The sequence below is a fragment of the Pseudorca crassidens genome, chromosome 18 (assembly GCF_039906515.1).
Source record: "Pseudorca crassidens isolate mPseCra1 chromosome 18, mPseCra1.hap1, whole genome shotgun sequence".
NCBI lineage: Eukaryota > Metazoa > Chordata > Mammalia > Artiodactyla > Delphinidae > Pseudorca > Pseudorca crassidens.
The window spans coordinates 30,621,629-30,645,881 of record NC_090313.1 but is presented as its reverse complement, the minus strand read 5'-3'; the positions used below and the strand labels follow the sequence as shown (position 1 = coordinate 30,645,881).

The following is a 24,253-nucleotide window of genomic DNA, read 5'->3' as shown; positions in this document are numbered from 1 at the left end:
CTGCAGCACCTGACTCCAAGCTTTGTAAAGGCTCCCACTCAGTCCTTGTAATCTCATCCGCCACTTGCACCATGAAATCATCTTCCAGTCATCTTCTTTCGCCCGATCAAGTCACTTCTCTTCTCCGCCACGCCCCCTTTCTCTTCCAGTTTCTTAAAAGTGGAATTTAGTTGCTTTTATACCATAGGAAAGCTCAATTCCCACGTCATCCTTTGCCAGCTACAACCCTTTAAGTTCGTTTGGGTGTTGGAGGTTCGGGATGGGGAAGGAAGAGGGAACATCTCGCAGCCTCTCGATCAAAAGGACAATAAGTGCTACCAGGTATAAACTTTTTATTTGCTCAGGTGTATTTTGTCTTCTCCTGTTTTTCATTCTCAACAGCAAGTTTACTTTTTACTGCCCTCTTAGTTTATCATACTTCTCCCCCCCCACAATAATCTTCCTTCTCATCACCAAGGAATAATGATTCATCCTGTACTTCATTAGTTTTCGGTTTTGAAAGCTTGTAGAAAATTCCTTATATAAAGAAAGCAGATAGAAGTGCTTTATTTTAATGTTGTCAGCAAACTATTTTTTTATTCGGGTTTATTACATGCTATTGAAATGATTATTACTGCCTTAATTCTTGTCTCTTTAGTAATCTAGTAATTTAGTAATGAACAAAGCTTGGAACACAGCATATATCTTTCATGTTATTAAGGTGGCATTTCCTATCAATATTAATTTTCTTTTGTTTTACCCTCTTTGACATTTGTTGTTCATTTTTTTGCCTAAAACATTTTGACAGCTTTGTAAAGAAAAAAATTTTCCTTCTGAAGAAGTCAGTATTTACAACTTCTGATTTAGTGCCCTAGGAAGGAAGCATATTTCTCTCAGACCTAATTCCAGATATTTTTATAACTTTGGTTAAAAATCAATTTACCGTATATCTGGGCTCTGTTCTATTCTATTGATCTATGTGTTTGTTTTGATTACTGTAGTTATATTACTGTGGTCTTGAAATTAAATAGTATGAATTCTCAAACTTCATTCCTTTTCAAAATTGTTTAGGCTGTTTTAGTTTCTTTGCCTTTCGATATAAATTTTAGAATCAGCTTGTCAACTTACACAAAAAATTTTGGTATGATTTTGATGACTAGGCCTAGATATATTTTGGGGAAAATTAACATCATAACAGTATTGAGTCTTGCAATCCATGAAGCTGGTACCTCTCATCATTTACCTGGGTCTTTGATTTCTTTCAACAGTGGTCTGTCGTTTTAGCATGTCGATCTTGCACATTTTTTTGTTTGTTTATACCTAAGTATTTAATGATTTTTGGTGCTATTGTAAATGATGGTGTTTTAAAATTTCATTTTCTAGTTGTCCATTGCTATGTATAGAAGTATAATTTATTTTTACATGTTAACTTTGTCCTGCTGCTGTGCTAAATTCACTTACTCTAGTGGCTTTTTTTGGTAGATGCTTTGGGATTTTCTATACAGACAGTCATATTCTCTGTGGTTAGACTGTGTTATTTTTCCCTTTTCAGTCTGTATGCTTTTTATTTATTTTTCTTGTTGAACTAGTTAGGACCTTTAATACAAAATTGAGTAGGATGGAGAGAGAGAGGACATCCTTGTCTTGTTCTGGAACTTAGAGGGAAAACATTTGATTTTTGATCATTAGATATGTTAGGTGTAGGGTTTTGGTAGATGCTTTTTTATCAGGTTAAGGAAGTTCCCTTCTTTTCTGAGTTTGCTGAGAGTTTTTATCATGGATCACTGTTGAATTTTCTTAAATGACTTTCCTATATCTCTTGAAATGATCATTTAAGGAAGAAATAATACTAATCCCACATAAACATAGAAGAGGGGGGCACTTCTCAACTCATTTTATGGCCAGCATTACCAGACAAGCCGTAATAAGAAAAACTGCAGACTCTCCCTCATGAACATGGATGTAAAAATCCTCTACAAAATATTTGCAGAGAATGCAGCAGTATATAAAAAGGATAGTGTATCTTGATGAAGAGCCGTTTCTTCTGTTATTGCAAAGCTGGTTCACTATTCTAAAGTCAATCAGTGTAATTAACTGTATCAACAGACTAAAAAATACAATCATTTTTAGATGATACCATTATTATTTTTAATAAGATGTAAGCTTATATAATTGGAAACCTATATTCTAAACCTATGTTCTAATTGGAAACCTTTGTTCCTGAGTAATCTTGGTAGACTATAAAACACATTCACTTATTCACATCAATTAAATAATATTTGAGGGGCACCTTTTGGAATACCAGATATCTGTGCAGGAGCTGGTTATATTTGGTGATGAAAACATTTATGGTTTTCTGCTTTTCAGTCCATTGGGAAGACAGACAATAAACAAGTAAGCAAACAAATAGTTAGCAATTATTATAGGTGCAGTGGAGAAAATTAATGGTACAGTGATGAAGACCATCAGGGAAAACATACTAGGTTGGATGGTCACAGGAGGCCATTCTGTGGTGACATAAACAGAGAAAAGATATTATTAGTATATGATTGTACACTATTTCTGGCATGCTTTGGTGTGGTTAAGTTTGTTTTAAATTTATTTTCTTTAATTAAAAAATTTTTTTTTGTGTTAGTTTCTGCTTTATAACAAAGTGAGTCAGCTATACATATACATATATCCCCATATCTCTTCCCTCTTGTGTCTCCCTCCCTCCCACCCTCCCTATCCCACCCCTTTAAATTTATTTTTTAAAGAAGTAATGTACATTTAGTGGGAGAATGGACAAGTATCTAAGAAGTAATCAGTGTAACCAAAATTTTTGTAGTTGTTTCTTTATTCTCTTTATGTTAGTGGCAGAACTGAGGATCGAAAATGAATGGAAATTTAATTAACTCACTCAGAATTTGGAAAATTTATAAATTAAGCCACAGATTAATCCCAACAACAATATCCATCCCCACCTTTTCTTCTTTCCTCAATTGAATGGAATCATAGGCCTTTTACTTATCTTGATTTCACTCTGTTACCATTTGTTGCTTGCATGTGTCATTATACTCAGTGTGAGCAAACACTGTTTAGTGCTCTAACAATGCCTAATTGGTATAAGAATGATTAACACATGTCTACTATATGAAGGTTGTTAGTAACTGTTAGACGTTAACTAGTAACCATATGTCTCAGTAGATGTAGTAAGTAGTGATTTCTTTTGTTGGTTTATATGCTGTCACTGCCTTCTCAGGATATTTTGTCTTGCTATAGGTAGGACTTACCTAGAATAAAATCAGTTAAATGATAGAAAAAATTATTTAAAAAATTGAAGCTCCATTTTATTTACATATGCATTTAAGGGGTAATAGCAGCTTGTAGCTGATGGAAAGTTACAGGTAATTAAGCATCAGGAATTATAACATTTTTTTTAAAAGAACATTTTGTGATGTGGGCAATCATAGAATTTCTTTTTATGACCACACTAGATTTTCATCTTGATTATGTTTTGTGATTTGAGTATTGCACAGCCACATTATGTAATTTTAAATACTGCGTTTTAGAACCACCCATTTCTGATGTGGAAATTCCCTAGAAATATTCCTAATTGTGGATTTTATTGAATAGGCAAAATATTTTCTGGCTGAAGGAAAAGAAATTTACTTAATGTAATTGTTGTATTTAGTTGCTTAGTGTTGGAAAAAGATTTAGAAGTCATCTGCTAAATTATTGCCATGAACATACAAATATTCATTAGTTAGTGTTTCTCATCTTGGGAAAAACACCCTTGTTACCCTGACCTCCTCTACTACCTCCTCTCTGTTTCCCTTCTTTGTAAATTTTCACAAAGCATTGTCCATAGACGCTCTTGCTACTTTCTTATCAGTGTTTTTTCCCCCTGTATTCTCTCCCATCTAGTTTGCTTCTATCCTTACCATTTCACAGTAACTACTTTTCTCAAGTTTATTAATCACGACTTGGCCAGATCCAGCGTTCACTTTTCTGTCACCATTTTCTTGATCTCTCAGCAACATTTGGTAGAGTAGCCCACTCCATCCCTCTTGAAACATCTTTTCTTGGCTGCTGTGATAATTCTGGTTTTCCTCCTATTTCTCTGACTGCTTCTTAGATTTGCCTTTGCTGGATCATTTCCCTTCCAATTACTAAGGAGTTCCTCAGAACTTTGTCCTACACTGCTAATCTTTTTATATTTTCTGTTGTATAGCACTAGTACTGTCAGTTGTCACCTATTCTGTGTGACAGATCCTGTGTTCCTCCAAGTCCTGACTTCTCTACAGAATTGGAAACTACTATATTCAGCTACCGCTTTTACGGTATATCTCATTTGGATGTCTTATAGATATCTCAAATTTAACATGGCTGAAAAAGAAATCTGGCTTTACATCCTCTCATTTCTCCTGCAAATCCACTTCCCCAGTCTTTTAAGGGTACCACCATTTATACAGTGCCCAAGTCAATGTCATTAATTCTTCACAACTATGCTAGTTTGGAGAGGCCATTCTTGTACTGATTTAATTTCTTGGGTTTGAATCTCTGCTCTGAGACTATAGGCAGTTACCTAGCCTCTTTGTACCTCAGTTTCTTAGTTTCTTATAACCCCTCCTAATCCTGTAAAATTGTTGTAAGGATGAAATAAATTGCTGCATGTAAATTATGTATGGCAATGTATAGAACAAAGCATGCACTCTGTGAAGTTTACTGTTTTTAATATTTTTCTTGACCTAACCTCTCAGATCCAATGATCCGCAACTCTGGTAGACTCTTCTTTCAGAATCTATCCCAAACCTGGCCATTCTGTTCATTTCTACCACTACGTACCAAGCCACCATCATCATTTGTTTGGACAACTGCAGTAGCTTCCTAACTAGTTTTGCTGCTTCTCCCTTTACCTCCCTAAAATATATTCTCAATATACACCCAAGGAGATTTTATAAAAATGCAAATCACGTCTGTGTTTCCCTGCTTAAAACACTCAAAACACAAAACAGCCTTCCATTGCTTGTCCTTAGAATGCACTTCAAGCTGCTTACTATGGCCTGATGGGGAGGTACTGCCTGCCTCCCACTTTTGCTGGGCTGCAGTCTTTGAATGCCCGTCCTGTTCCTGCTTCAGTCTTTGTACTAGCTCATCCTTTGCTTGAATCATTCTGATCTGGGTTGTTTCATGGCTGGTTCTTGTCATTTGTGTCTTAACTTAAAGTCCTCTCCTCAGTGAGTCTTTCCTCATTATGCAGGTCATGTTCCTTCCTTTTCCCACCACTGGCCCTGAATCTACACTGACATCATGTCTTGTTTTCTTTTTTTCATAATACTTAACCACCTTGTGAAATTATCTTGTTTATGTGTTTACTTGTTTATTGTGTGTATCATACCACTAGAATGTAAGTTCTGTGAGAACAAGGACAAGTCTGAAGTACTTAGAATGGTGCCTGGCCCATAGGGGGCTCTCAACAAATAGTTATTGAATGGAAGAATGAATAAATTTTATATAGCTCCTTTCATGCTCCAGAAAATCTTTCTTAAAATTATCTTTAATGTCATGAATCTTTTGCTTGAATACTTCAGTGAGCAGTATTCTATCTCATAAAGTGATTTAGTTTTTTATTATCATGAGAATAATGTATAATTAGAAGAATTATATTTCTTTATATTGAAACAAAATCTGCTTTCCTGTAACTTCCTCCAGTTGTCTGTCATCCTCCCATTGAAACCATACAGAGTAAATCTAATCACTTCTTCATGATATTACTAGAAATATTGGGGGAAAAGGATTATAATAATTTAAGTTTTCTTCGAACATGCCCAGATTCTCCAGCTGTGATGTCTTCCAAAACCTTATCATTCTTGGTGACCTTTCTTTGAGCCTGATTATTTGTTGTCATCCTTCATAAAATAGGCCTACCAGAGCTGATATCATATTCCACTCTGAATAATCTGTGTTGAAATAGTGTGTTACTAAATTATCCCGAGTAATACAACTTTTAAAGCAGATCAGCATTGCATCACTTACGTTGACAATTGTGTAGTCCATATTGAGCCTGCAGTAAAGTAAACTCCTTTTTTTCTTGGTTCCTACATAAAATGTTTTTAGTATTTCCCCATTCTGTACTTAAGTAATTTCATTTTTGTTTGTTTACTAAATAGCTATTAAAATTCATTTGGCTGGTTTCCAGACTTTAAAAACCATTGTTTTCTCATTTAACTATTAGTTATTTTCCTAGTTCTGCATCTAGCAGTTACTACTAGTATACTTTTACTAGTAGTGATATCAAGCAATTACTAGATAAGTATAATTTCTGTCATAACCCAAATCATTAGTAAATTAGTAACAAGGCAGAATCTATTGCTGTCCTGAGCTGGCCATTAAAGACCAGAGCAAGTGACTTAAGAACAAATTTGAAAGGAAGGTAGATTTAATTTTTCTTTTGTTTTTATATATTTATGTAATCAGAGTTTTTGTTACTTGACTATCACCTAAAGAATGAGGAGGAATTCATTAAAAATGAGGGGGAGGGCTTCCCTGGTGCCACAGTGGTTGAGAGTCTGCCTGCTAATGCAGGGGACACAGGTTCGAGCCCTGGTCTGGGAAGATCCCACATGCCGCGGATCAACAAGGCCCCTGAGCCACAACTACTGAGCGTGCATGTCTGGAGCCTGTGCTCCGCAACAAGAGAGGCCGCGATAGTGAGAGGCCCGCGCACCGCAATGAAGAGTGGCCCCCGCTTGCCACAACTGGAGAAAGCCCTCGCATAGAAACGAAGACCCAACACAACCAAAAATAAATAAATAAATAAATTTTTGAAAATGAGGGGGAGAGGCTAACAGTTTTTCAGATATAAGTCCAGTTTGTGTGCAAAAGCAAGGTAAGGGATGGTTATCGACCCTTTGAGAACTTGAAGAGTTCGTTGTGGCTAAAATTAGAGAACAAAGTACAGAAAGGTACTTTAAGCAGTGAGAGACAAGTAAATAAGTACCAGAACATCCAGAGCTTGGCATGTGGGTTCTGGCAGCATGACCTTGAAGAGTCACAGAACCTCCCAGGCTCAGTTTTCTCATTGGTGAAAGGATGTAATAATAAAACCTCCTTTGCAGTAAAGGTGAAGTGCATTAAAGTTCCTAGCATAGTTTCTGATACAAGATACTATTTTTAAATATTTACAAATAAATTAAAATATTCTGTATCTGGTGGAAATTTTCTCTTTGGACCATTGAAAAAGATAAGTTAACCAAGGATCTTTTTTGGGCACATATTCTAATTTACTAATTGTTTTTCTTGATAGGCCAAACGTTAGTGTGGCATTATAAAAATTTAGTGAGCTAGTCAGTCAGAATTTTTTGTTATTTTATTACCCAATGTTTAAAAAAGCCTGAAGACAGATATTAAAGTTTATAAATCCCTTTATCATATTTGATGCAAACAGGATGCTTTTAATTGTGTAGAGATGGCTTTGCAAGTGCCTGTACTATATAGAATACTTTTCTTTGTAAGCTGGAGAGATTTTTTGGGAATAGTTTTAAAACTGGCATTATGTTTTATCCCAGTTTTGTAAATTTGAAGAAAATACATGCATATCAGTTCTGTAGATTTGTATCTTTGAAACTACATCTATTGTAAAAATAACACTTTTTAAAAACACTGGAAGAAAAAAAAATGGAAGATAAAAAGTTGAGTTCCATACCATCCAAGCTAACTACTATTAATATTTAATATTTTAGAGAATTTCTTTTTAATCTTTCTCTGTTTGACTATGATCATCACAAATGCACGTAGGTTCTTCTTTTTCCTTTAATTATAAAAGTAGGATACCTTCGTTATTTAAAAAAAAGTGAGAGGTAAAAGTCGGAGACTTTCTTCCTCACCTTTTCTCCGAAGCCCAGAGGTAGTTACTAGGCATAGCCTCTTTTATTCTTTCTATGCATATGATGACTTCCTGTGTGAGTCTGACCCATAACAATCTGGAGTCAGAGGTTGCATCGATGTACTTAATAGATATTAGTTAAATTGAATGTCTTTTTATCAATCTTATTTGATTGGCTATATGAGTAAAAAGTTGAGGAAAAGTATGATTCCAGTTAAATTTTAATCATTTTTTTATATTTAATTTAATCTTCTATTTAATCATTGATGTGTCCTCAGTTTGATACTAATCACTCTTGCTACAACTGCTGCCTTTGGAGCTTGGTAATTTTTATACTCTTTAGCTTTGGCTGATAATTGGAACAAGTTTACAACTTCAAGGTAATTTGCCAATTTTCTCCAGACTGTTTTTTCACTAAGATGTTTAACTGTTACTTTCAGTTTGCAGCACAGATGTAAAAATTACTCTGTTACATGTACCTCTTGTTTTATAACTTTATAGCAATATGGCTATTGGGGGTACATAATATTAACAAATATATTTAAATTCTTTTATCAGGGTTTATGATACTTTTCCTTGACAGTATGCCTTTCAGAGCTGTCAGTCCTGTGCAGGTAGTATTTGGAGTATTTGGAGCTGATAAATGCCTGGTTTTAGATTAGAAGCCAAATGTATCTTTCCTACCTCTTGGCACAACTAAAAAGTATATGTAAAATATTCATTATAAACATAGCTTAACAGACATGTGTAGACATACAGATGGCTAGATTATCTATTAAGATAGAGATACAATCTTTAACAAATTCAACAAATTTCTTGCAAGTTCAGCAAATAGAACTTGAGTGTCTATGGTTTGGCCAGTACAGTGCTAGGCAGTGGGATTAAAAAGATGAATAAGACACAGTTCCTTCCTTTGGCTTTGCAGTCAGTTTTAGTCCTTTTTTAGTTTCTAGATAGAATTGAATATTGAGGAGGGCATAGACTAAGAATTTCAGAGAAAGTGGAGAAGGGAGAGGGAAGTAGTTTGGAATACTTCATTGAACTTTATTAAAGTCTGGAATCATTAATAGGAATCAGATGAAGAATAGGTATTAACTAGAGAGGGCCATTGATTTCTGTGGCCCCAGACTGTTGCAGAGCATGTGACTTGATGAATCTATGGATGTTGAGCACATTCTGCCAAGATAAGTTTTTTAATTCAGAGTATTTCTTATTAAATGTATCTAAGACCTTATTTTTGACCAACCATACTATCAGTAAGTAGCGTTTTTTCTACAGGCAGAGAATTGGAGGGATGTGGAGAGTGGTCCTTTAATCAGGAATGTCTTGTCTTATAGAACCTGACTGTGAGATGAATAACACTGTTTATGTAATAGGGCATGGCTTCCATTGGTTTTGCAAGATCTCATTTGATGATCTAAGTATGTGTGATCGTTCTTCAGGGAGAAATACCCAAGGCACCTTTTTATTTCTAAATCTCAGTTAATGTTGGAGCTTCCCTGGTGGCGCGATGGTTGAGAGTCCGCCTGCCGATGCAGGGGACACGGGTTCGTGCCCCGGTCCGGGAGGATCCCACATGCCGCGGAGCGGCTGGGCCCGTGAGCCATGGCCGCTGAGCCTGCGCGTCCGGAGCCTGTGCTCCGCAACGGGAGAGGCCACAACAGTGAGAGGCCCGCGTACCACAAAAAAACAAACAAAAAAAACCCAAACAACAAAAACAAAAAAACAACTTAAAGATAATGTTAGACCAGTAGATACTATAATGTATTCTCAAAGTAAGGTATAATGATGCATTTTTAGTATGTTTTTTGTTTCCTCTACTCCTTTATTATTTCTATCATGTAAAATTTATTTTGTGATGGTGAACTTTTTAAAACCATCAATTTCCTTCAGTACAGGCATTTATTGAGTTTATTGTGAAATTGACATCATTCTTATTATTATGTTCTTTTTTCCTTTTCTCTCTGCAATAGATTAGGGTCTGATATTTTATTTCCCTATGAATTCTTAAGAGTTTGAAAAAACCACTGCTCTTTTGTTACAGTTTTTTTTTTTGCTAGTTGTAGGGGAGACAGTGAAGCTGAGTAGGTTTCATTGTGTACTGAAAGTCAGGAAGCCAGCAGGTTACTTTATTTTTTATATAATTATTTTTTTAATATTTATTTATTATATATTTATTTATTTATTTTGGCTGCACCTGGACTTAGCTGCGGCATGTGGACTCTTAGTTGCGGCATGCGTGCGGGATCTAGTTCCCTGATCAGGGATTGAACCGGGCCCCCTGCATTGGGAGCGCAGAGTCTTACCCGCTGGACCACCAGGGAAGTCCCAGGTTACTTTTTATATCAAGCATTTCCTGGTGTTCCCACAAGTTGCTTGGACTTTTTTGGCCTTATACACTCTTTATTCATTGATAAAACTTGTGATATCGACCTATCATCTATCTTTAAACCTCAGTCATCATTTTTGATAATTAGGATAGACTATGCTGATTTACTACCAAAATAATTCTTTATGTACTAGAACTTAGATGCATTTCCTTAAAAATCCAATGTTGGGAATGAGTTTAAGATACCAACCAAGCCACTTGTATGTGTTCGGTGAAGTCCTCACTTATTATGTTCAATCCCAAAGTAATGGATTTTGAAAAACGGAGTTTTGCTTAATATGTTGTAAATTTTAAATGTTTGTTAACTGATATAAATAAATTGCTATCTCTTCCTACCTTATTCATGGAAAACCTGCTTGACTTCATTCTTATTGAACATCAGTAATATTTGTACCTTCCATTCCCTTTTATGTATCAGATATACAGTATATACACATTATTTCCCTGTTAACACTAAACTAGTTGTTTCCCCTTTTTACCAGTTTCTCAAACAATTAGGTCTGCATCCTAACTGGCAGTTTGTTGATGTATATGGAATGGATCCTGAACTCCTTAGCATGGTACCAAGACCAGTGTGTGCAGTGTTGCTTCTCTTCCCTATTACAGAAAAGGTAATTGTTAAGTAAGATATAGTTTCCAGTAAATGCAGAATTCTCTTTCAATGTTGAATTAAACCTATGCTGTTGAATTAAACCTATGAATTAAGAACAGATGACTCCCTTCTTGCATAAAATGAGGAAATCTAGACAGTGGGGACATCCTAAAAATCTAGTTTTATTAAAGAGATGTATTTAGATTTTGATTTGTAGATTGACAGAGAAGCCCTGAGTCTTTTAAACTCTGGTAGTTTGTTTTTTTTTATAAAATATGGTTAGTTTGCCTCAACTGTTTTGATGTGACATTTAACCACAATTTGATGTGTATACTTTAGAACTGTTAAGTACTAGGATATTCTTAAATCTGTCTTAGAAAATATATGAATAAAGAATATTCAAAATTTTAATATATAAAATATGTAAATGTTTTCAATATATACGTAAAGAAATCTTTGTTTTAAGGAGGTAGATGTAACTAATGACATGGGTTACATTATTTTCAGAATAAACTTGATTTGGGTGAGAATCGTTAAGCTTAAATACAATTTAATTGGCAGATTTAGGATATGTTGGGGATTATAAACAGCTATTCTTAGCTCTCTGTATCTAAGTTCAAATCTCCATTTTTCAGGCCTTCTAGAATGATATCTTATAGCCATGTGCATTATGGAGCCATTTTAAAACAGTTTTGAGTCTGTATCTTTCTGATTTTTATTTTTAAACTTAGAAATAATAAGATGAACTCAACATTGTAAAAAATGAAGTAAATGGGAAGATGTGAGGAATGAGTATTTATACTTATATAAGTAGAAAATATAGTGGCATCTGCCACTTTCTGATATCTCTTACAATTTGGTCGGTCCCTATTTCAGCTCTTAAGTGACATAATAAAAATCACTCAAAGGATATCTAGTGGATGGTTTAGGAAATATGAAGTGTTTCAATCTTCTAAGTTCTAATTTAGAAACTGATTATGTAGTTGTGAATGGCTTCAGCATACTAATAGCAAAAGAATTGTTACGAGTACATCATTATCTTTTAAATAAAGTCAGTTACAGTGTTTTAAATGTGCTTTACGCTATTAATTTATTTCTCTCTGATATTTTTGTTGTCTTTAATTATGGCAGACCACAGTGAAAACACAGTCACTTTCCTTTTTCCTATACTTGCTCTGAATCATTTTAGGATTTTTTTTCTAAACCTTAAATCTTGAGAAGTTATCAAACTTTTTGATAACTTTATGGTAAGTTTTTGATAACTTCAAACTCTTGCTTTGTCACCAAGGAACATTGATGTTAAGCAACAACAATAACAAACTAAACTCTAGGACTGTACAAAACATTTCAGCCCAAGACCTTACTGTATTGAACTTTTCAGTTTTTATCAGTTGAACTTATATGAATGAATTAATGGTTCAGAATTTATTCTGAAAATATTTACAAATTTAATTTTGGATATATGTATATGTATAACTGGTTCACTTTGCTGTACAGCAGAAACTAACACAACATTGTAAATCAACTATACTCTAATAAAAAATAGTAAAAAATTAAAAAAATAAAAATTTGATTTAGGAGCACATTTATAAAAATTATTTTTTCAGGCACAGGTACGTTTGTTGTTAAAAGCAGTTCCTTAATTATGGGTTTTAAATAGACATCATTTGTTTCTTTTATCACAGGGGTCAGCAGACTTTTTCTGTGAAGGGTCAGCTAGTAAATATTTTCAACTTTGCAGGCCTGATAGTCTCTATTATAACTATTCAACTTTGCCTTTTAGTATGAAAACAGCCATAGACAATACAAAAATAAAACTTTACTTACGAAACCAGGCAGTGGGCCAGGTTTGGCCTGTAGCCTGTGGGCTGTAGTAGGGCTCCCTACTCTATTGGAATCTGAAAATTATAGGAAAACAATAAACAAAACAATAAAATCATCTTCCTACTCTCTTCCTTCTCCTCACTTTTGTTTTTAAATTTATTTAATTAAATAATTTATTTATTTTGGCCACATAGGCTCTTAGTTGTGGCATGCGGGATCTAGTTCCTTGACCAGGGATCGAACCTGGGCCCCCTGCATTGGGAGCACGGAGTCTTACCCACTGGACCACCAGGGAAGTGGAGGAAGTCCCCATCCTCACTCAGTTTTTTAAATATTTATTTTATTCAGGTATAGTTGATTTACAATGTTGTGTTAATTTCTCTCCCCACCCATCCTTTAACCTCATTATTTTTAACGCTTTTTACAATTGGAAAAATGAGGCACAGAGACATTAAGTAACTTGTTGGAGTTGCACAGCTAATAATGGCAGAGCCAGATTGTGGGTTAAGGCAATCAGATGTAGAGCTCACACTTTTGACATTATTGTACCATATTGTTTTTACAATCAGTTGTTATAGATAATGGTGAATGTTATGAATACCATATACTTATAAATATAGTGTGAATTTTGTTAATATAATATGATGTAACAGTATAGAAATGTGAAAAATAGAAAGTAAAAATCCTCTAGTAATCTCTTATCCCAGATCTCTTATCTCTTATCTGTTAAGTTTTTCTATATCCTTTAACACTTTTCAATGCATATATAAAGTAAATATTTTTAAAACATAAATGAGAATCATATTAATATATACTGGCCTGTAACCACTCCATAATCATGGACAGATTTCTATGTCAGAATATGTAAATCTATTTTATTCTTTTTAAAATGTTTTATAGTATTGCATTCACATATGCCATGTTAACCAAATCCCCATTGATGTATATTTAGAGTTTTTCCATATTTATATTTAAGTCCTTTTTAATATATTATTTTCACATGTAGGCTACTGATTTTTTTTTGATAGTATGAAATATTCAGAACAGAAGAAGAGGAAAAAATAAAATCTCAGGGACAAGATGTTACATCGTCAGTATATTTCATGAAGCAAACCATCAGCAATGCCTGTGGAACAATTGGACTAATCCATGCTATTGCCAACAATAAAGACAAGATGCACTTTGGTAAATAATTTTTCATTACTGCTATCTTCCCCCTGCTTAAGTTATAAGTTAACTTACTGAGCAGTAGGTGGTGTTCTAGTTCTTTCTTTCAAAGTATCAAATAAAGCTTTTCCTCCCTTCTTTCTTTTATAATGGGAATGTATATACTGTTAGGGGAAATATTAATACTCCCCAGGTTTAACAAATAGCTTAAGCCCTATCATTTATCCCAATATTCTTATATTCCTAACTTACCAGTAAAAGGGTTTTACCTGAGAAATAGTTAGCATGCTTCTAGTATTTTCATATCTCAGTCTCTTTGAGATAGCAAGGCTTTTCAATTTTATCATCTTTAATATTCTCAGAATCTGGATCCACCTTGAAAAAATTCCTGGAGGAGTCTGCATCAATGAGCCCTGAAGAACGAGCCAGATACCTGGAGAACTATGACGTCGGTACCTTTTTCTGTCTTGATCTCATGTGTGGGCAAAATTCTCTGGGACTGTAGATTCTTTTGGGGGGTTTGTCTTGAAACCGTATATTATGCAATTATGGATTTTTGTTGTATCCATTAAAACAGCCCTTTTGTACTTTTGTAACATTATCTGAAATATCCATAAATGTTGATAAATTGCCACTTCTTTTCTATGTCCAGAGCTGAATGAGAGAAAAAAGGCAATTTGATTTAACAATTTATAAAATATCTTATGATTGACTGTTCCTTACCATTCCCTCCCTATAATAAATATATGCTTGGCAATACCCTGTGTGTCTTTCACTGGGAATTTGGAACAAGGCTGAAGACCAATGGAAAAAACAAAGGTTTAAAGGTAGATGTTAGAATATTCTCTAGCTATTTTATCAGTGTAATATTTTTGCATGTGTGAGGACACAGGCCACATAGTCTAAGACGTTTTAAATGATTGTACCTTTTCATAGAATTTAGATTGGTATTTACATTTTATTCTATTTGAAATCTATTTTTCTTTTGAAGGCTTTTTACCTTTTAATGACATTATTAAGTAGATTGTAAGTTCTTTGAAATTAGAAACAGTATAGTGTACAAATTATTTGGCTAGAACAATGTGTTAGGCAGAGTTTGTGCCCAATAAATCCATTGACTTGATTATGTTGTTTTAGCATTCTAATGTACTTTGATTATTTTAAGTTGTATTTTCTTTAAGAAAACCTGCTGATCTCATAAAACGTCTTTATTTTACATAAAAATAAAATGAACAACATAAAAGTCACCAGTAATCCCACCAATGAGAGGTAGCCACCATTTATATTTTTAATAGGGAATATATAATTGTATGCACAATATTTTAAAACAAAAATTTGATCACACTGTAATATTGTTTTATAACTTGCTTTTTTCACGTAACTTATCACAAACATATTACATACCAGTAAGTATATATTTGACATCATCATTTAATGGCTGCGTAGCTTTCCATAGTGTAGTATTTTATTTAACCAATAAATTATTGTCAGAAATTTAATATTTTTCCCTTTTTTTCACCATTTGAAAAAATACTACAAGGTATATCATTGTAGCTAAGTCTTTGCAAATATCATTAGTGATATATAATTATGTACAGTTATATGTAAATATATAAACTCCTAGAAGAGAAATTGCTGGACGAAATAGTTTGCATGTTTTTAAAGCTTTGATACTTATTGCCAAATTGCCATTCATAAAGGTACTTTCACCCGTAGTTTACTTTGACTGTTTCTCTTCATCTTTGTTAATAGTGCCTATTATAAGAGCATTTTTTTTTTTTTTTAAGTTCAGGAACCTAAAATCTCTAGCTTCTGTTAAATGCATGCCTTTTGCTCCACATTTCTAAAGTGCTGACTGAAGCTGCATGATTAAGCACAAATACAGCCAGAGCTGCAGAATAGCATGTAACCTGGAGAAACAGATGAGCTAAGCTTCTTCAGTCTCTATCTGTGAGATGCTTACTTTATTCTAGTCTCAGTTGAATAAAGTGTTAAATGTTAGTTCCAGCAATTAAATAAGGTAAATGACTCCCACTTACCCCTGGCAATTACAAATAAGCAGATACTCAGTTTCCTAAGGTTTCAGAGATTTGAGGGTTGGAAAGCACAGCAATTCATTTGCTTACTCAGAAATCATTCTTAAATATTTAGTGTTAAACTGTTCCAAAAATCTCCTCCGATTTGTTTCTTAACAAGGCTTTAGATGTTAAAATTTAGCATTGTTGTTTTCATTTAAAAAGTTGGATATAGTCATTTGTTCCTGTTAATACTTTATATTCTTATTACAGGCCATTCGAGTTACTCATGAGACCAGTGCCCATGAAGGTCAGACTGAGGTATTTCACATTTTTCAAAACTTTTCCTGCCACTTGTAAATTTAACCATAGTTCTATTGTATGACATGTAGTTTTAGAAAATTATTGGGATTTTTTTTCCTTTGAGGGAATTTGCTTACGTAAAAGTAGTCATAAAGTAGCCCAAGAACATGTTTTGACAAACTGTCAATATGCACGTTGATGACAGCCGTCTCAGTTTGTCTAGTCATTTAGACAGATGCAGATTGTGTGCTGTTTGCTTTGGCTAACGGGTGGTCTTCGTGTTCCCCATCAGGTTCCTTTGACTTGCAAGCATTTTGAGAAAAATACCTGCCCTGTAGTAAAGGTAGATAGCCAGTATGGTTTTCAAGAGCCTTTATCATGCTCAGCTTCTAGCAAAAAGCTGTAACATTCTCTTTACTCAGGAAATCTGTTCTGGGGCAATGTGATGGTCTTCACCATCTTTACTCTGTTAGCTAGTTATTTCTTCAGATAGGTCACCTCTCCTCTCCTTCTCTTGTCCCTTTTTTCATTCTCTTTTTCATGAGGGATTCCCTCCCTCCATTTCTCCTTTTTCTTCCCTCAAACCTCACCCTCCCACTCTTGGGGGAAGTTTGTCAGAAGGTATTTCAGTCAAAATGAATAGAGTTTAATTAAAATCATTTGGTGTATTTATAACACATTTAAGTGTTAATACCAGAGAATTATAGATTTTCTTCTTTCTTATCCTATGCGTGACTTGGAACCATACTTTTTCATGTACAAAGATGACATTGCCTTTATGCTTTAAAAATACTTGAAAAAGGGCTTCCCTGGTGGCACAGTGGTTGAGAGTCCGCCTGCCGATGCAGGGGACACGGGTTCGTGCCCCGGTCTGGGAAGATCCCACGTGCCGCGGAGCGGCTGGACCCGTGAGCCATGGCCGCTGAGCCTGTGCGTCTGGAGCCTGTGCTCCGCAGCGGGAGAGGCTACAACAGTGAGAGGACTGAGTACCACAAAAAAAAAAACAAAAAAAAACCTTGAAAAAATACTGATTTAAAAGTATTGAACTTAAATATTCCCACTATCTTCAAAAAAATTTTTTTAAGGAGAAAACAATTTGATACTATGATATAACTGCAGTTTTTCATAGCTCTGACTGGTAACTGTGAATGTTTATAATAAAACCACTTAGGAATTTAAACATTAATTCTCCATGTAATTGTATCATAGTTTCTTGGTTGCTCTCAGGTTCTGCTTTCAGATGTGTGTACCATTGCTTTCTGACTAAGTTTACATAACAGACGCACACACACACAGTGGCATGTCTAAGTGGTTTCGACACCATATTGGAAATGAACGGGATGCTCTGTTTTTTGTATTGCTTTTTACGATCTTGAGCATGTTCTTAATCTTCACTATGTTTTGCTTTTTTTGTTTACAAATTTGTAGTGTTAAAATTAGCAGTGATGGGCTTCCCTGGTGGCGCAGTGGTTGAAAGTCTGCCTGCCGATGCAGGGGACACGGGTTCGTGCCCCGGTCTGGGAAGATCCCACATGCCGCGGAGCGGCTGGGCCCATGAGCCATGGCCGCTGAGCCTGCGCGTCCGGAGCCTGTGCTCCGCAACGGGAGAGGCCACAACAGTGAGAGGCCCGTGTACCGAAAAAAAAAAAAAAAAAATTAGCAGTGATGGTGAAGATCAGCATGAAATTATTGTAAAATATGAAAACCGTTAATTGTAGTAAAGCAGTTAAATGCTTTAATACCTGTTTACTTAAAAAATTGTCTTTATGGTGCCTCCTCTTGCCTCCCTTTTGGCCTTTATCCAAATTACGGCTTTTAATACCTCCTTTTAGATGATGTTCACATCTCTTCTTTAGACGTAAACTCCTTCCCGCTGTAGACTATTTTATTTTATATGATTCCTACTATTTGCATTTTAGCTATTTGTTTTCATATTCTTTTTCATTTATTTAAGATGTATATTTTTTTAACATCATAACAGCTCTGAAATTAGGGTGTATCTTACAGTTGATTTTGTAATTTACTTGGTGGTATTACTTTCTTTAGTTGTACATAAAATGATGCATCTTAAAACCACTGGTGCCTTAGATTTGCTGAAATGTGGTGTCATGTCTCCCTTACTGTGGCTCTTCGACCTAGCATTGGTGTTCGATTCCTGTGGGTATGCCCCAGAGTATCCAACACCATTCCTTGTGCATAGGCACAACACATAATTATTAATTCACCAGAATTAGCTCAAAACTAACCTTAGTGGTGTAAAAACTACCAAAAAAGATAAATCTTGGTGTTCTGTAGTCCCCTGAGTAAACCAAACATACTATTAGCCACTGTTCCTCAATAGGGCACTATTAACATTTTGGGATGAGTTCAGCTCTTTGCTGTATGGGCTGTTTTGTGCATTCCAGGGTGGAATATAGATTATTATATTCTAGCCACTGTATGTTAGTGACTCCCAGTCACTGAGAGAACAAAAACCCACACCATACATTTCCAAATTCAGTATCAACCACCTTAAAACTCCTGCACCAGGGACAGGTTTTGCGATCACTTTATTTCTGGCTCATCTACCATCTGTGGACTTAAGAGTCTTTGACATATTATTATCTCCATTGCTCTCTGTATTCCAGCACACTATTTTTTGTCAGTTCCTATGACACACCTCAGTCTTTCCCATTTGTATTTGTTTGGTTTTGCTGCCATAGCAAAATACCACAAACTGGATGACTTAAACAACAGAAATTTATTTTCTCACAGTTCTGGAGGCTAGAAGTCAATATCAGGGTGCCATCAGGGTTGGTTTCTGGTGAGGCCTCTCTTCCTCACTTGTAGACGGGTGTCTTTTCACTGTGTCCTCACATGGCTTTTCTTCTTTGTGCACTTGCAGAGAGAGAGAAGTCTCTAGTGTCTCTTCCTCTTCTTATAAGGACACCAGCCCTGTTGGATTAGGGCCCATCCTTATGACCTCATTTAATCTTAATTACTTCTTAAACGCTCTGTCTCCAAACACAGTCACATTTGGGATTAGGGCTTCAGTATATGAATATTTGGAGAACATTGTTCAGTCCATAGTACCATTTTTGTGCTTTGTAAGGGCCCAGTTCTTGTCCAGGTATACCCTTTCACTTTACATAGTTGGTACCTTCTCATCCTTTAGGTTTCACCTTAAAAGTCATTTTTCAGAGAGGTTTTCTTTCATTACCATTAAGTAGGGCCACCTCAGTGAATTTTCTGTCATAAAACCCTTTTTATTTTCTTCCGGGCATTTTTTAATCTACAATATGTTTTTTTGTTTGTTTATTCCATTTATTTCATAGAATAGGAGTCCCATGAGGACGTGGGTCTTTTTTGTCATATTTACCTTTAATCCCCAGGACAGTGCTTGGCATTGGACAGTATATAGGCATTTATGAAAAAGTGCATAGTATAAAAGTAAGGAGCACAGGATGTAGGTTTGTATACTGACTCTACTATTTAGTAGCTTAGGCAAGATACTTTCCTTAGCATAAAATGAAAAGAATAGCATCTACCTTATGGGATTGCTGTGAAGATTAATGAGTTAATCATATAAAGTGCTTAAAATAGTGCCTGGTATTTAATGGGCCCTCAGTAAATACTAGGTGGTGATTTTGTTTTACCAGGCTTTCAGAAAAATGAATATGAGTGACAGAGGATGAGCTGAAGCAATAGGGTGAAGCCAGATCAAGGGGTGGCTTGAATTTTATAAACGATGGGGAGCCACCAAAGATGGTATGTTTAGCGTTCAGCACATTGAGTTTAAGGTGAGTAATGGGTCATCTGTGTAGACGTTGGATATGGAGTCTAAAGCTCTAGGGCGATATCTGGAGTTCTGTATTTGGTCGGAGAGTAGTTAGAACCTTGAGAATTCTACAGAGGGAGAATAGTGGTGAACCACAGTGAATCCCTGGGGCACATAGGTGCTAAAGGAGTGGGTGGAAGAAGAGGAGCCAGTAATAACAGTGTAATAACAACTGACGTCATTGATACTCTCTGTCAGAACGCTTTCATGGGAATGGAGTAGGCAGGAGCCTTATTGCATGCAGAGACTTGTAGACTAAATGAGAGATCAGTAAGATGAGCCACCAAAACGCAGTAGCCTCTTTAGAAGATTGGCCGTAAATGCGGCGAAAGACTAGTTGTTTACTTGTATGTTCTGAATCCCACCATGATTGTCTGGCCGACTCTGGCTAATCCAGAAATTTGGATGGTAGCCCCACCTCACTTATGCTTCATTAACCTACGCTGGAAGTTTCTGCTTTCATGTTTCACTTAAGTTTGGGAAGATAGAAGAACAACAATGGGATATGAGGAAATTAAATTAAAAGTGTTTTTTTAAATTGTGAACAAATACAGTGATACAATAATGGAAACAGTATGCAAATCAAACGTAAAGGCAAGAAAAGAAAAATCCAAAAGAATATTTTATTTGCCTTCAGACTCTAGTTTTACTTCATCGATACTTATCTAAAAAGCCATTTCTAAAGTTTGTGATTTGCCCATATTAATTTAGGAGCCAGCCCAGATATGAGTAGAGATCTCCTGATGATTTATTGTTTATTTAACTTTTTACAAAAAGAATAAATTTATTATATTGCTCAGGAACCTCCATACAAATTTATAGTAATAATGAAGAATAATAGAAACTGACACAATTGTTCTATGTATGTATTAAACAAACATGCCAGTATGGAAAATGTAGCAAAAAATGCTTTTAGTAGTTATGGTTTTTTTTTTTAACTTCAAATCTTTTTTTAGCTAATTTTAGAACAGTCGAAATCAAACATTTTTGTGGGATTTTTTTCTTAATATTTTATCATGAGTATTTTCTTCATCAAAACCTCTTTATAAATAATTCCTTATGGCACTGTACTCTCATGTGAATGAACCATAATTTACTTTCCAGTAACCTTAACTTTTGATATTTAGATTGTTTTCAGTTTTTCAAGTTAAACGCATAACTTCATTGAATATCTCTGTTTATTCATATATTCATTCTAGGTTCTTTCTTTAAGATCATTTCCTATAGGTAGAATTACCTTGAGTCAAAGGGATGAACATTTTTCAAGTTCTTGTTACATAATATGAAATTATTGTCTGTCTTTCATTTGATTAACCTAGTAATCTGTTTGAGCACCTACTATGCCAGGTATGGTGCTAGCAACTATATATACAGAGATAAATAAGATGCAGTGTGTGTCTTCGAGGATCTCTTACTTCAATGGAGATAGCTTCAAAAATAGCCATTACCGGTGTTGAATTCTATTTTTAAATTTTGGCTTGTTTGATAGAGGGAAATAATGTGGTTGATTGCTAAGACCATTCAAAGATCTGTTGTAAAAGTTTATGAAATGAATTTCAATCATGAAATTAAATTGTAATTAATTTACAAGTGAAATGTGTAATCTGCTTTGGTTAGTGTTGTCCTATAAGAGAAGGTGTTTTTGACTATTGGGAAAGCAGTGGGTAAGTTCTGATTTCAAGTATGTGCTCATGTATATGTATACACAATTTTAAATAAAATTGTGTATAAAATTGTGTATGTGTGTATGTATATGTATGTGTCTAGTTGGCTTTTCTGGCCCAATCAGTGCAGAATGTCAGTGATGGGGGAGGAAATAGTGTCAAGTTTTATCTTTATTAGTTGTATAAGTATAGTTTGCATGGCTTCATTTTACTCTGAAGTATAGTTTTTCATTATTTTGATTATGTTAGAATTACAAGGAGTTAAGATGCTCTCACATTTATTTTCCTTCTTTAGGGATTTATTTTCTTCTTTCCTTGACTCTGAAAGAAACAAAAGATATTAGGAAGAAACTTAGTTCTTATAGAATGTACAATTTAAGGTCCTGATTGTTTTGGGAGAATCAGATGGGAACTGTAAATGAAACTCAGATGCAAGTACCATGCATTTTAAGCTGTATAGTCCAGTTTTGTCAAGAAATCTGAAATTGCATCTTTCTGATCTTTCTTTTTGTTTTCCATTTATTTTCCATATCCCATTTTCTCTATTCCATTCCAACAAGATGTAAGGGAAATCCTTTTGGGGCAACTTCATTTTATGTCATTCTTAAAACTGAGAAATGCTCTGGAACTTCTGTCCTAACTCCTTACACTTTTGCCTTTTTCTCTCCTTCTGTTATCATTTTTTCTGTATATCATTCCCTGAATAGAAGCTGGTTTAAAGCGTATGTGTGGAGTTGAATGGGAGAGCTGAGTTTGAAGGAGGAAGTACAAATTAGGATTAGTCATAGTGGGGGAAATATTATTGAAATGGTTCTTTTTTTGATCCTTTGTTTTCAAGCAGTGATATTGTGTCTCCTTACATGTAATCAGTTCTTCTTTATCTAATATCACTTGAAAATGAATGATGGTTAAATGGATTAAATTAGTTGTTGAAAGGGTCAGAATGTAGTTACTACTCTGTCCTGTTTACACTTTTTTCCCTTTCTTAGGTTAACAAATATTTTGTCCTAAATGAATCAAAATAGTCTGTTTTTTATTCTTTCTGCATCATCTTCTTGTTCTTCTTATTTTCTCCAATATCAGCGTTTTGGAAAAGGAGATATATAACTATTATTATTTTAAAGTAAATTCTTATATTGAACTCATCAGTTGACTCTTCCAGACCTGACTAGATGTAATTCTTCTATCTAAAAATGTCTCCAGCAATAAAAATAGAGTTGAGGTTGTAATGATATTTGAGGATGGTGGATTTTTCTGTTTGTTTTGTTTTAACCACAACTTTCCAAAACAAAGGGTTAAGATTTAAGATTCTTTTCGTTTGTAGTCAATGAGAATCTTATTGGAGCTACTCTCAAATTGTAAAAAAATAATAATAATAATAAAGAATTTCTGGGACTTAGTTTTTGGCCAGCTTAACAATGGTAAGCTTGAGTTTAATGTAAAATATAGAGATATAGGTCATTATCTTAATAGAGATTTTGGAGAATTGTTAACGGAAGTGAGAAAATACAGTTGTTAAACCAGTAAGAGAAAAAAGTCTTTAAAGAATATCTAGAAATCTGTGGGTATCTTGATTTATTAGGTGAGCAAAATGAAGAAATTTGCCATTTTCCATGGAATATGTAGTGGTATTTTGTGTATTTCGGTATCTAGCTCATGTTTCACTTTGACTTCTTTGCCAACTGAACATGGATACTTTGTAGGAAAGTTTGCATCTTTTGCATGAATCTGGTTTTACTTTCCTATTTTAAATTTGGACCTCAAATTTAGTGTAATTCAATGTATTATACTGAAATTTATTCAAATCTACAGGAGTCCATTTGGAAGTAATTTATAATTTTGACTTTAAACTTTTAAAGTTTTATATATGTGTACATATCCTCATGCATGTATGCCTACATTTATAATTTTACTTCTTTTCATGGCATTTGGAAGCCCTAGAGAAGTTCCTAATTTTCTTCCTTTCCATGTGCCATTTTTTTAGACTCAGTGGTATCTCTAAAGTTTGAAAGGACATGTCCTATTCTGGAAATAAATTTAATTGTCATGATCAAGTATATATTTTATCAGCAGGTCAATAAAAGGAATGATTTTGTAGGTATTTAAGACAAAAGAGTCTCACCATGAGATACCTGGGGTTGCTGGAAACATTGGGAATCATTTTGGGGTGTTACAGTATCAGTCTTGATTATTCTTAAGTGTCATTTATGGGTGAATGCAATGGAAATTGACATGCTTATCAATTGCCAAGTATTCTCATCTTCTTAAATTCTCACTGCTTTTAAAAGTATGTCTGTCATCTTATTATAATGATGGTTACCATTTACTGAACGCATCTTATGTGGTAGGCATTATACTAAGCACTGTGTGTACCCTACTCTAATCTTCTCAATTCCTTAAGATAGATGTTATCCCATTTTACAGACTGGAAGACAAAGAAGTTACTAACTTGTCCAAAGTCACACAGCTAGTAAGTACTGTCCATGCTCTTAAGGCAACAAAATGTATAGATAAATAAAAAATTGCTAAAACAAACAAGCTCTTAGTCAACAGTAGATTTTTCCTTATATTAAACATAAAGTCTTACCCATAAACCAACCACAGTCTTTTGGTAATTATGTTATCTGTATTTTGGA

At 34.6% G+C, this 24,253-nt stretch overlaps 1 protein-coding gene across 2 annotated transcripts in view; it reads left to right on the top strand.

Annotated features, from left to right (window-relative positions):
- UCHL3 (ubiquitin C-terminal hydrolase L3) overlaps nt 1–24,253 on the top strand; it is a 44,181-nt gene that overhangs the window by 580 nt on the left and 19,348 nt on the right. The window contains exons 1-5 of one of the 2 annotated variants that reach the window (XM_067713609.1): nt 170–321; nt 10,718–10,846; nt 13,680–13,836; nt 14,181–14,266; nt 16,107–16,154. In XM_067713609.1, the coding sequence (XP_067569710.1) occupies nt 10,772–10,846; nt 13,680–13,836; nt 14,181–14,266; nt 16,107–16,154 (366 nt within the window). In that variant the 5' untranslated portion in view covers nt 170–321; nt 10,718–10,771. Of the gene's footprint in view, nt 1–169; nt 322–10,717; nt 10,847–13,679; nt 13,837–14,180; nt 14,267–16,106; nt 16,155–24,253 lie in introns of those variants that run through there. The other variant, XM_067713608.1, reaches the window with a different exon arrangement.